This window comes from Ursus arctos, unplaced genomic scaffold, assembly GCF_023065955.2.
Source record: "Ursus arctos isolate Adak ecotype North America unplaced genomic scaffold, UrsArc2.0 scaffold_7, whole genome shotgun sequence".
In the NCBI taxonomy this organism is placed as follows: domain Eukaryota; kingdom Metazoa; phylum Chordata; class Mammalia; order Carnivora; family Ursidae; genus Ursus; species Ursus arctos.
Window position 1 is genome coordinate 9,613,986 of NW_026623089.1, and position 14,161 is coordinate 9,628,146.

General features: G+C 45.2%; 1 protein-coding gene across 29 annotated transcripts in view; it reads left to right on the forward strand.

The window, feature by feature from the left end:
- ATE1 (arginyltransferase 1) overlaps positions 1–14,161 on the forward strand; it is a 224,508-nt gene that overhangs the window by 157,352 nt on the left and 52,995 nt on the right. For 20 of the 29 annotated variants that reach the window (XM_044382203.3, XM_026494302.4, XM_048219259.2 and 17 more), the window contains one exon: positions 1,147–4,539. In XM_044382203.3, the coding sequence (XP_044238138.2) occupies positions 1,147–1,325 (179 nt within the window). In that variant the 3' untranslated portion in view covers positions 1,326–4,539. Of the gene's footprint in view, positions 1–1,146; positions 4,540–9,371; positions 13,548–14,161 lie in introns of those variants that run through there. The other 9 variants (XR_007190069.2, XR_008958029.1, XR_006408964.3 and 6 more) reach the window with 3 other exon arrangements.

Genomic DNA, 14,161 nt, shown 5'->3' on the forward strand with positions numbered 1-14,161 from the left:
GACTGAGCCACCCAGGCGCCCCCTTTTTCGGTATTTTTTAAAAGTTTCTCGGATGATTCCAGTATGTGGTCAGGGTTGAGAACCGCAGCTGTAGGACGATTCTTAGAAGTGGCCTGGCTGAGTCAGTGATAAAAGACATGGTGCATTTTAGTTGATAGTGTAAAGTTGTTCCCTGTATTAGAATTAGGAACAACTGCCAGTAGTAGAAACCTTAAGTAAGTTGGCTTAAACAAGATAGTTTCTTTTTTCTATGAAATTCTTTACATAGGCAGTCCAGGGCTGGTACGGTCATTTTATCACACAGGGTCCTCAGGTACCCGGGTTCCTTCTGGCTTTTGTTTTTTCTGACCTAAGGGAAATCTAATCGAGAGAGAGAGAGAGAGAGAGAGAGAGATTAGTGCTTCATGTTGCAGGCAGCACAATGAAGGGAGGGTTGAAGGGCACAGACCAGCTGTTCTCCTAAAAGATGCCTAGAAACTTCCACGGGACACTTCTGTTTGTATCCCATTGGCCAGAGCTTGGTCCCAAGTCCATACCCAACTGCAGGGGAAGCTGGGACACAGGCTGTCCTCCAGGCGACCAGTGTGTCCTATAGAAGCCAGGGCTTTGTTTATCTGAAGAAAGAGGAGAACCGACAGCCGCAGCCACTGGCCATCCCTGCCCCATCCCCCCGGGGAGCTGTAAGCATCTGCCCTCTGCCCCCAGAACCTGCGCCAGTGCCAGGACCTGCTCGGCTCGAGTCCGCCCAGGCCCACGAGTTACAGAAAGCTTGGCTGCAGCGATGAAAACCTCAGACAGGACATCGGCTTGGGGGAGAGGCAAAATTAGTTCAGTTCAGACTCAGGAAAGACCGTTGCAGACTTGACCATGAGGAGAAAATGTGTTGAAGGCCCGTTTTTTAATTGCATACAATTCTCTTCTGACGTTTTCGCGCTGTCAGGAGAGGGAAGCTCTTACCCGTCAGCAGGGTATCCTGTCATTGCACATGACGTCCTCAGCCCCCCTGCCGCCCAGCCTTGTTGGAACATTCTGCCCAGGAGAACATCTTCGGGCGGCATTATTATTCGAATGAAATATCGTTGCGCTCGGATATAAAAAGTAGTTTGACACGTGACTGGTTTTAATGACTCTTCTTTGTCCTTGCAGTGGACGAAGGTCGCAGTAAGGAGCCTGACCGTTTGCAGGTGTTCCATAAGAAAGCCATAATGCCTTACGGCGTTTATAAGAAACAGCAGAGGGACCCAAGCGAGGAGGCGGCCGTGCTGCAGTACGCGGGGCTGGTGGGGCAGGCGTGCTCCGAGCGGATGCTGCTGCTGCGGAACTGACGTCATCCACGCCCCGCACCCCTGCGCCCCGCACCCTGCACCCCTGCACTCCCGGGCCTGCCCACAGATGAGATGTTTTTTATTTTGACTCTTCTATGGCTTTTCTAGAATATTTTGTGGCGATGTATTTGTGAGAATCTCCTGGTTAATATAAAGATTTTAAAAATAGGTTCATGACCTCGCCTTCTCGTGGGGGTTTTATCATTTTGGAAGTTTCTTTTATGAACAAGATACGGTATAAACTGCTTGTGTTAATATTTGGGAAAGTAAAATGAATAAGTGGATCTTAAGTCTTTTAAATCACCGTCGTGCTTTTTTTGTCAAAGAAATTACAGCAGACTTTTCTCAGATCCACGTAAGACAGTAGTTTATGCTGCAAGACCGCAGGGCTGGGGGAGAAGGCGGGGAGTCGGTGTTCTCTCTTCGAAAACGCCTCTCAAGAGAACGGAGCAGATGCCGCTCAGTGTTCAGTATCACTGCCGAGTGCTGTGTGGTTGATAGAAAACTCAGAAAAAGAAAATACAGACCGGGAAGAAAGGACATGGTGTGACCGTCAGATGGTCGTTTACCCAGGACGGCTCCCCTCACGGCTGTTGTCTCCACACGGTTGTTTTTTTCCGAGAATGATTATTACTCCCAAGTAATCTTACTCTCAAAAGTATCCCAGTTTGGACAACAAAATATATCATTACCCTAGTTGTATATATTATTTGCTCTATTTCTAAAAATATAAGAAATGAAGGTTTTTGTAGGGTTTTGTTTTTTTAGAAAAATGTTAGCTCCTGTCTTGACCTAAGACCCATCAGGAGTAACTATACACTAAATTTTTCACTCCTTGGAACTCAGGACACTTGCCTTTGGTTATTGATTAAAAATTAGTTAATATCTGACTGCTTTTATAGCTGTGCTAGAAATCACGTGTAATGAAGCATAGGCGTCATTTCGACCTCTGTTCCCAGGCAAGAGTCAGCAGTGCTAGCTCCTTGTCCTCTCACTTTCTTTTGGCCCCTCACCCAGTCAGCAAATGTCCCTTGTCCACCCCGTCAAGGTGGCAGACGCTGTGCTGGGAGCAAGGAGGACCACTCAACGCTACCAGTTCACAGAACGGACTTGTGTTGGAGACGATGGACGACAGAGGAGGGTTAGTTTCCTTGCTCTTTCTCAGCTGACCCCCATCTGCTGCTGCCGGCTGCTTGGCCACGGAGTTCATTCCATTCCCCGTTTTGCCTGTTTCCCATTGATCTTTTTTAAAAACCATATTATAAAACGTAGTACTTTGAAACCCACTTACTGGTTTTAAACTTTTCTCCTAAATGCACTAAATTTAGGTAAGACATTAGAAAATAATTTCAGTTAGCTAAAAGAAGGCTCATAAAACAATGATTTTTAAAATCACATGTCTAGAAATTAAGCATCCAAATAAACTGTGTATTTATTCATTCAGACAGGGTGTGTGTGTGTGTGTGTGTGTGTGTGTGTGTAAGTAACACCTGCCACGTGCAGGTTCTTTGCCAACTGAAGATAGAGTAGCAAGGAAAGGCATTTTCTCTGATCTCGTGGATTTTGCATTCTTCTGGGATTTTATTCTTCAAAATAGTCTCCCAAGAGTATTTGATAGACTCTTGTTTGGAGCTGCCTTCGGAATCTATGGAACTTTTTTTTCTTTTTCCCTCTTAAACGAAGATAGCTTAATGTTTTTAGGATTACAAAATGGTACTCACTGTAAGCAATACAAACATTAATAAAACTGTAAAGAAGAAAGTAAAATATAATCTGAAATTCTACCATACCAGAGACAGACAGAATTGTTATCTGTCTACACACAGACATATATAATTTGGATATAAATAGAATTATGCTCTATACACTGTTTTGTGGACATACCTGAATTTTGGAAGAAGTTTCGAAGTAGAGCTTCAAAAGTGTTGTGAGTAATCTGAGTACTAGGAAAGTCCGCGGGGTAGGGTCGTTGTTACCCTTGGCGTTGGAATGTTCGCGTTGCTACCAGCTGTGTCACACCCGCTTTTACCTCCGTGGTTGGCAGGTGGAACAGCAGCCCTGAAGATCATAACTCTTGAGTATCCCACGAAGAGAAAACCTGGCTCTTACATCTTACCACAACTCTGGTTTTCTCCTGCAGAATTCAGTGAGGGTCCCTTCAGAGGAAAGTGAGCGATCACATCCCTGTGGGAACCGGGGTGCTGCCCCTGAGGGCGGCATTCAAGGCTGGCTGCAGTGAACCGCCAGAGAGAGCGGGGCACGAAGATTCTTCTGCTCAGTTGCTGTACTCATGCGCTGTTCTTCTGGGAAGAGAGAGCGTATGGACCCTAATGAGTTCATTATGTGTTCTTTTGCACCCTGGCTGAGTATTACTAGCGTGCTAGAGAAGGACAGCAAGGCAAGCGACCCGGCTTTGCCAGTCGACGTGCAGTCTAGCTGAGAAATCTGGTCTTATGTTCATGGCTTGCATCCAAAGAAAGACACTCGAGAACCTTTCAAAGACAGTTTCTATCTTCTCAAGGCTGGAAGCTGCACGCTACCCTCTTAGAGTTGTAGTTCCTTTCTGGATGCAGGTAAATTCACACCTGCCGCCTCGTCTCGGGAGCAGAAATGTAATCGAGGTTTTCCATGCTGCCGAGTTTATTTAAATTCTTCCAGTTCTGTGAGATTTTTATTATTTTTTACAAATGTAATCTGAGCACTTTTTTTTTTAATTTTCTATAAAAGAGGCTATTACCAAATGAATATATTATTCATTTGATTAAAATTATTTAGATAAGAAATTATTAGTTTATCTTTGCTTTCAGACAACGTATCCTATTTTTTATCCATTTTGCAAAATATCGCTTGTGTGCGGTTTTTTAACATAGCAGAATCTATTATGTAAATGAACCTTTTCAGATATCTGAGCAGTATCTGGTTTGATTTTATAGGCTTTATTCTACTGCAGTGTGAATAAAAATGAGAATATGATGTCCAGTTATCTAGAATGTGTTGGTGGTTGCTAACTTTAAAGAAAAGAAGGAAGTGAAATGGAAACATAATGTTTGAATTAGAAGTTATTCAAATGTGTATTCTCTTCCAAAAGAAAACCAGTGACTATAAAGCAAAACACGTTTGATTGCATGTGATATTTTTTTGCTCTCGTGTATGCCTTTTGAACAGTCCATTTGATAACTGTTGAATGAAAAAAATAAAGCTGTTTCTATCTTCAGTGGCTCATGCTGGTCGATACTTCAAAGACATAAGTCTCCATACTTTTCGATTTTTTACTACATTTACCTGTAGAATATGCAGAAAACAGAGGTAAAACACTGGCTGTGTGAATCATAATATCTCATTTACAGTAATTACAGGAATTCCAGGTCGTTGGGTTACCTAAATCAAAGCATGATGGATTCCTTTCTCTGGGATAAATACAAATACAATAAATCTCACTTTAGGCAAAACATCTGGATTTCACATGATAAATTAGGAAATAGCCATTCTTTTACACACAGGGATTAGACGTAGGATTTACGTAGCAAACTCAAATACAATTTCTTTTAAAAAGCATAGTTTACAGAGAAATTCGAATAAATATCTCATAAAGCAAAGTGTACTTTAATCGTTCATAGTAGTACACAGTATATTTATGGAACACGTTTTCAAGCGTTTTGTCTTTTTTACAGTAAAGAGGACCCTAGTAGGTTTAGGATAAAATGAATCCTATTTTACAAGTGATTTACATATTGGTTATAATTCCCACTGACTTTTTTTTTTTTTTCCAGAGCGGAAGTAGCTTTGTTGTTTTTCTTATTTGAAGTGGACAGTGTTCACCAGGAATACTTAGGCAGTGTAGAAAAATCTACCAAAGAAAATACAAAATCACTTCCCATGCCATCAGTAACCACCACCCCTCCCATTCACATTTTGATGTACCCTTTCAAACTTTTTTCTACCTACATGGATGTATAGGTCTTGTTTTATTTTTAAATAAAAATGGGATCATGCCATGTGTATTGTTTCATAATTTTGAACGTTTTAATCCATTGTGAACATGAAAATAAATGAAGAAGTAATTGAGGAAAATAATTGTTTTAATGGCTGTTCGATTAGATACACTCCACTGTGTCTAGGATCCTTTGAGAAAGGGGGCTCAAGACAAGCCCCCCCTCATGGGCACTCAGAGTTGTAATTGGCCGGCATTAATGGCTCTCATCAGTTCTTCATAACACTCTGTCACATGGTTCTTTTCCCTATGCATTTCCCCGACAGTAGGGATTTCCTCCGAACTTGAAGGTTCAGGTATAGCTTTTAAAAGTTAGTAGCACCTCCTCTCATTGTCCCTCAACTAAATATTTTCTGGGAGACTATCTTACCATTTTTGCGGTTTGAATGCCTGTAAAATTTCCAATTAGAAAATGTCTAATTTAAAAGCTTAAGATTATTTAAAACAAATTAAGGTTCTGATTCATTGATTCTTTATACAACAGAGGTCCTTAAAATGGGTACCAGGAAAGGGTGGGCTATTGTTAGTTTAGCCACGTTTTTTACTTTGAAAAATATGTTGGCTTTTTAAGATTTAATTCTAAGTAAAATTGCATTTTCATATCCAGTTGGTTGTTGCAGTTGGTATCTTCAGTCCAGTCCTGTCCAGGAAACAGTTTCCTATTGACGGTCTAATTCTCAATCAGACCAAGATTTGAAGTTGCTACATCTATTCTGCATGCCAAGTTTTTATTCATTTAGCGCTCCGAAATAGCTTACAGATTTTTATCACTTGCGTTCCTCACCGCATCTCTCCACCTGCAATATGAAGACGCAATTCCAAATGGATATGCTGTTCAAAAACAAAACAAAACCTGGGGTGCCCGGGTGGCTCAGTTGGTTAAGCGTCTGACTCTTGATTTCAGTTCAGGTCATGATCTCGGGGTCGTGGGATCGAGCCCCATATTAGGCTCTGCACTCAGTGGGGAGTCTGCTTGGGCTTCTGTCCCTTTCTCTCCCTCCCCCTCTGCCCCTCTCCTTGTGTGCTCTCTCTCAAATAAATAAAATCTTAAAAACAAAAAAAAATGAACCTAGCCCAGCAAATCTTAATGTTATGTGGCATTTGTGATTTTTAAGAATTACCCTTTAATATGGAATTCAATAATAAATGTTTCAGCCACCTCGCAGGAGAGAAAGCCATCCTCCGCTTGTCTGGTATGCATTAAGCAGACCATGAGTGACTAGCACAAATACCTCTTTCTTTGACCATTACAGTCTGATTAAAACCAATAGGCAAAAAGTGGTTTCTAAGATTAGTCATATGTTGCATGCTAAAGCCATCATACCAAAAAGTACAAATGTTGTTCTCCCTGCTTGCATAACTCAACTCTGTGATTTTTGGATCATATTTTCCCCTGAACCTTAATTTTTCATGCTTTTGTCAGTCTGTGCCAGGGTCTTAAAATGATTTAACACTGGCCTTTTATAAAATTTTATTTAATTAGTGTTAAATGAGGACTCATGAATACTTCATGAAGTCCCATTCATCACACTTTGTTAATTCAGTATTCAGCGAGTCTGAATAGCATCTCTCAACTAACAGAGCTTTTTGATCATGAAATAAGAAAAATAGCATTTTAGGTTTGTGAATTCAGAGCGTAAGGATCTTAGCTCAGTTGTATGTGGGCACTTCTATATACTTTCAGCACATTTGGAAATGTTCAGAGATGGCCAGACTGGAATTTGGAAGCTAACCGTTGCTGATGTTTGTTGTTTAATTGACCATTAAAGCAAAGATTATATGTACATTCATATACAGTGAAAGAGAGTGTATGCTTAATGAAAGCTCACTAGTAAGAGTATGATTATTCTGTTTTAATTCAAACACTCAGCTCAATACAGTTGCCTCTTGAACAACACGGGTTTGCATGGGTCCACTTCTATGCAGATTTTTTGCAATAAATACAGTACTGTACTGTCAGTGTATTTTCCTTGATTTTCTTAATAACGGTTTTTTCTCTAAGAGACCTTACTTCATTGTAGAAATACAGTATATGACACATAACATAGGAAATATGTGTTAATCAACTATGTTATCGGGGAGGCTTCTGGTCAACAGCATACTATTAGGAGTTAAGTTTTGGGGGAGTCAAAAGTTATCCGCAGATTTTTGACTACGCAGGGGGTCTGTGTTCCTAACTCCCGTGTTGTTCAAGGGTCAACTAAAAGGGTTTCGACGTATAGGACTATTGTAGAAGTCCTACAAACTGATAAGGCTGCCCTGTCCACAGTAGCCACGCGTGTCTATTTCATTTAATTACAATTACAATTCAGTCTCAGCCTCACTAGCTACATTTCAGGGGCTCATAGCAAGCCACGGGGGCCCCTGGGCTGCTGTAACAGGTTACCACCACCTGTGTGGCTGAAAACAGCACGTACTGGTTCTCGCAGTTCTGGAGTCTGGAAGTCCAAAGTCACGGTATGGACAGGGCTGTGCTCGCGCTGACGGATCCAGGCAGAATCTTTCCTTGCGCCTTCCAGCCGCGGCTGGTGACCAGCAATGCTCGGTGTTCCTTGGCCGGCAGCTACCTCATTCCCAGTTTCTGCCTCCCTGTTCCCAAGGCCATCTTCTCTCTGTGTGTTTCCCTACGTCAGCTCCTGCTAAGAACACCAGTCATATTGGACGTAGGCTCACCCTAATCTACTATGACCTTATCTTAATACATCAGCAGGGCAGGTAGGGTTAGGACTTCAACATATCTTTTTGCCAGGGGGCAGGGAGGGACACAATTCCTTTTTCTTCAGTCGGCTCCTTGCCCAACAGGGGCCTTGAACTCATGACCCCGAGATCAAGAGTCACAGGCTCTACCCACTGAGCCAGCCAGGCGCTCCTGCAGGGGACACAATTGAACCCACCAGAGCTGCCACACGGGACAGTGCAGATACAGAACGATTCCACTGTTGCGAGTTCTGGTGGATGGTGCCGCAGGAAGGCCATCCTGCAAAATGAAAATGTCATGGTTTGATACATTTCATGTTTCTACGTGGCAAAACACCATGGAGCTAATAGAGCGGAACATTTAGTTAGGGCAACTCACTTTGACACTTTCTGGTTTCACATTGTAATTTACACTGAACAATTTAGACTTTGAAAAGTGTAGCTGCCCGTACGAATGAATTTGACGTATCTCATTGCCATGAGGCTGCCTCAGTTTCCTGATGTAACTGCCACACGTCGCTGTGATTTAAACAATGGGGGCGCCCGGGTGGCTCAGTTGGGTAAGCGTCTGACAAAATGATTTCAGCTCAGGTCATGATCTCAGGGTTGTGAGATGGAGCCCCATGTCAGACTCCTCACTGAGCGAGTCAGATTCTCTCCCTCTCCCCCTCTTCCTCAGTAAATAAAAAAATCTTTAAGGTTAAAATATGTGCAGTGACAATGTTTAATGAATAATTTGAATGAGAGATTAATTCAGAATATTTCTAAAGTACTTGTGCTCTAATATTTCCTTCTTTAAAAAAAGATTTTATTTACTTGAGAGAGAGAGAGAGTACAAGCAGGGGGAGGAGCAGAGGGAGAGGGAGAAGCAGACTCCTTACTGAGCAGGGCACCTGACACGGGGCTCAGTCCCAGGACCCTGAAATCATGACCTGAGCCGTAGGCAGACACTTAACCGACTGAGCCACCAAAAGCACCCCTATTATTTCCATCTTTATATTGCATCTCAAATTTTCTTTCAGGTTTCTAGTTCTAGTTACATGTTTATTTTGATCAGGTAGAAAAATTATTTTATAGATTTATCAATAAAAATCTTTGAATCTATACCAATAAAAGGATTTATATGCATCTCTTACAAAAATATGCAGTGAACCTGTGTGCAAAAGAAAATGGGAAAAATAAATCCTCCTTACACGTCTCTCTCGTACTGTTGAATACACAGCTGGTGGTTACCTCACCTGAATAAGTCCAGAAGACAGATTAGATTGATTTACAGGTCTGCCTTAAAGGTTCTTTATGCCTTTGCTATAGTATTTTTAAGTGATTTTGATTGCTGTTGGTTTTTTTTCCTACTACAGCCTACATCTGACCCAAACTGCGTTACCAGTGTCCTCAATGTGGAGATCTTTGTGGAATTGCACTAGAGTCGTGTGATTTAGATACGGAGACATCCGTTTGGATTCACTTCACCAGACTGCGGCCACCCGTGAGCAGAGCGGCGGCGGGGGCGGGGGGGTCGGCAGGAGCCCCTGAGGTTGGTCAGTGGCCTCCAGGGGCTCTGCACAGTGTGGGGGGCAATGCCTACGGGAATTAAGGATCACTATCTCTGGTCTCCCCCGTCTCTGCCTATTCTTGAGAGCCACACTGTGATTTACTTAATTCTATTCCATATGCTTTTCATACGAAGGCCCGAGAAACATCCGTGTGTGGCCAAGAGTGTGTAAGTATGAGCTCCGCATCTGCAGCCGCTGGGGGTTCACGCTTGCGGGAATGAGTATTTCTGATAATGTCACCAAAGATGCTGTCAAGGAAGGTTGGAAATAAAGGATCCAAGTTGGGAGGAGAAAGTCCGGAGAACACTTCGAGCTTACGATAATGAGAACATTATTCATTTCTATGACTCCTTTATGGCCTTTGTTGATATAGGGAAGCTGTCCTATGTCAGCATTACCTGCGAGTGATGATGAACGTCAGGCCTTGCTTATCCGCAGGTTGCTTAGCCAGGCACTTCACCGTCTGGAACATGAACGGAGTGTCCAAAAGTAAGGTTAAAAAAAGAAAAACAAGAAACAAAGAGACAAACTTGCGTCTTAGAAGCTAAATTGGGCTTGAATCCAGGCTCTAGAGCTCACGCCTTACTCATGGGAAAGTCATCTGGGCCGCGTGGCCTAAGGAGAAGAAATTTTTTGGTGCCAGAGGAAAAGGATAAAGTGAGCTGGAAAGGACATGTTAATGGAAGGGTGTGCATCACCCCCTGGCCAGCTCTTCCGGTATGGCCACTGACATTCAGCACCGCCCCCAGGGACAGCGGTGCTGGGAGCCTGCTCTGGAGGAGTGAAGACACACTGTAGGGTGGGGAGCGCCAACAGCAGACCTCGAGCCACCTTCTGACCACATTCCACTAGCAACCAGATCCTTCTATTAATCTTAGTAAGTTAACAAAACAAAACATGGAGGGAACCTGGACTTTGATGACAAGCTGGACCAGGTTCAAGTCCCCGGATCACTTGTGACACCTTAGGCCAGGACCAGAAGGCAAGCAAACCTCAGCTTCCTCATCAGGAGAGTCGAACTGGGCAGGTGGAGCCAGCTGGTAGTAGTAGGTGGAGAAGAAATAGCCTCGCCCGGCGCAGCCCATTACACCTTGCCCAAAGCAGATGTCGACGAAAAGACAGGTAACGAAGTATTAACAAAATATTAAAGAAAAAAGAGAGTGAACCCTACCAATCCAAGGCATAGAACCCCAAACATCTCAACATCCCCTGAGCCCACGACATCGTCAGGTCAATCAGAGTTGACGTTGGTAATGATTGTCAGGGAATTGTCAAGGACACAGTTACAGTACATTCGGTATACTCTGCTACAGGAAAGAGGGTATAAGGCATTCAAATATTTCTGTTTGAAATTGTGAAAGTAACAAAAAGATTCTATTAACTGGATAGGTTACAGTTCTCTGCAAAATTCACCATATTGAAACAGGTCTTGGGGACTATGGAATTAAACTCCATTTGAAATGCCCATTCACCAAGGGCGCTCTAATGTCAGAAGGGTAGGAACTTTCCATTGGCTGGCCTTTCTCTAATAGAATGTGGATAAACAATTATTCATAGGAGCCCACGGAGGGCCTCCCTCTCTCCAGTGGCGCCACCATTCAGGATTTCCTTGGTATACTGGGAGAATAAAATGGGTTTTGAGGCCTGGTACAATTATGCGCATTTTTGTTTGTTTTGTTCGAGACAAACCTAACAACAGGCTATCTGGAAACAGCAGCATTTCGTAGGCCGCACCGAGCGCTCCGCACAGCGGGCTGTCCTATCAGTTACAGTTTAACTGATAATGACTGGACTGTTTTCAGCCAGCCCCCAACTGCTCCTACTTTTCTTCATCCTCCTGCATTATTGTTCTGCATGAAGGCAAATTCTGGAAGAGGCATTACCTCCGAAAATTGGCTTTTCACAGGGCCACACGTTAGCTGAAGAGCATTATCAAAAAGGTCAAGAAATCAAAAGCACATTTTTTCGAGTGGAAACGAAGTGATGTTGCACAGGGCTGTGGAATGCCGCCCGAGTGGGGGACAAGAGGGGAGCTGGAAGATGGAAGTTGGGAATAGATTGGTCGCTTTTACCGCTCCCCCAAAACACCCCCCCAAACCAGAAAACCCCAACCTAATTAAAAGTGCATTCTGCTGTGTGCAGAGCTGTGTGCCCAGCGCCTGGGCCAGGGCAATTCGACACGGAGGCCGGGGGAGCGGTTTCCTGACCATTGTCAGAGACGCTCTGCTCCCAGGTCACGTTCTAGAAACTGCTCAGTGCAAGCGGAGTCAGTCTGTGCGGCCAAGTCCACTGTCCGGCGGGGCAGCACGCGCGACGAACCACGCTGGCGGGGCCCGACCCCTGCTCACCGACCTCAGGCAGAAGACCTGAGATGTCAGGACGTCTGAACCGTCTTCACTGTGGTTGGAGGGGTGTTTGCTCCATTGACGTTGGGCACAAGGTGGAGAAACTGGTCCCCTCTCTTCGTTCTGCCCTTCCAGTTCAATTCTCCCGAAAGCCACCAGGGGGCAGAAAGAAACTTTCTTGCCTTTTGCTCCCCCCCTGACTAAACGATGCAAGGGAAGGTAAACCTTCCCTTTGGTCCGTTTGGGCCAAAGTTCTTGATATAAATTGTGTTTCTTATTTCCCACATCCTTGATTTTTTTCATATTTGGGTTGTCTTTGAATTAAGTCTTCTTTCTGCCAGGAAAACCATGAAGGAGAAATCTGCACATTCGAGACACTTTATATTGATGGATGACTTAGCTCTGAGATCTCCAGGCCTGACACAGCAGCTGGATCTCTCCCACAGTTTCCTCCCTGGCTCCAGTCTCACTGCACCGGTGCAGGCCCCAGTCCTTTTTGCCAGGATCGTTGCAATAGCCAGCCAACCTTCCCAGCCAGTTCACGAGCCCGACGAACATATGATGTCTGCTCTGTCTCTCCTGGCCCCACGTCAGGCAGTGCTTCGTTACCTCCTGCATGAAGCCTCAACTGGCCCCCTGGATGCCCAACCCCTTTTTCTACCCTTTGCTACATCTCCGTTCCATAGACCCGCCTCTCAGCCATTTCTTGCCCGTTTCTTGACCTCCGCTGGGTCTGTCCCCTCACCTGTCTTGCCCAACCTCTTCCAGCGGCAGACACTCAAGTCCGCAAGGTCCACACTGGGTGCCACCCCCCCGTGAACACCTGGTCTAGCATATCTGAAGTCCTTCCAATCGCAATTCTTTCTTAAGGCTCGAGCAACACAAGTCGGGCCATGGGAACGATGCATGTCGCTCTCAGAAAGCCGGCCAGAGACCGGATTCATGGGAGAAACGTCCCACGAGAAAGTGTGTGTGTGTCAGGTGGGTGCTGAGACCCGGCCCCCAGGACGGCTCTGCTCCTCGGGCTCAGCTTCACGGCACTGGGTGGACCCGTTGAGAAAGCATTCCTGAGAAGTGAGTCCATAGTGGGATCGATTGAACGACTGAACGTGGCAAGCTCTGAACACAGCAGGAACGTCGGAAACGCCCATGAAGGAGTTGTAGATTTGATGTACGTAAATGAGTTTCTCTTTATAGCCTTAGAGAAGCACCAGTCTGTTTGCCTTTTAATGGGCAGTGACTGAGAATGTTCTCTAAGAAATGCATCTGTGGTTCAGCCCGAGGGCGTCTTCACTCCTGGGGGCGGGGGCGCGGTGAATAGGTCCGAGCTGAACACCTTCCTGGGTCACCAGAGGTGAACATTATGCTTGGGGGGATGTTTGTGCCGCGATGGCTACTTTCATGGTTCCCTGCTGTCCAGGGAACGGTGAGAGGAATAAAGGACCCCCTGCGCGCCCGGTGCTGACGGGTCTTGGCAGCCAGGCGCGCCTGCGGGGAGAAGTTGTGGGGGGACATGTGTCTGTTTTGCACGAGGAATTCCTGGCCTGTTGGGTCTGTGGACCCCAGTGCCTGAGGGCAGGCCTGTTTCGGTTTAGTGCTCTCCCACAAAAAAAAAAAAAGAAAAGAAAAGAAAAGAAAAAGCACCAATATGAATTGAAAATCCTTAAAGGGGATCAGTGTAATCCCTATTTAATTTGGACTTCTCTTAATTCATTTCGCATATGGTGAGACATTCTTGCGACCGACACAAAGGCCCTCTTACCCGCGCTGACACACTCCGCACCCGGGGAGCAGTCTGTCTCCTGCCCCTCACTGAGGTCCTGACAGTGGGAGAAAACCCTTGCAAACCGCCCCCTGCAGGTGCAGAAGAGAGCCCTCAGCACCACCCAAGCGCATCGGGGAGCCAGTCCCCCTCCCTCGGGACCTCACCCGCCGGGGGCCTCCCTGAGAGCGCGCAGGGCGAAGCGCCGAAGTGAGACTTGATATGAGTCACGAAGATTCTCGTGCTGTTTCTTCCACTGGCCTTAACTTCTGTTCATTCTTCCTAAACTTTATGAGGCCACCGCTTCTCCTGGAAGCTCACGAGGCACTCGAGGACAGGCCCAACTGTGGGACACGGTTGCTCGGCTCATGTGGATTGTGACTGCTTAGAGAGACGAGGACACAGCGGGCAGGGGTGGCTCCGGGGCGAACAGCCCTCGGACTGACCCGGCACATCACGGGGCTGCAGCCCGACATCCCTAGAGGCCG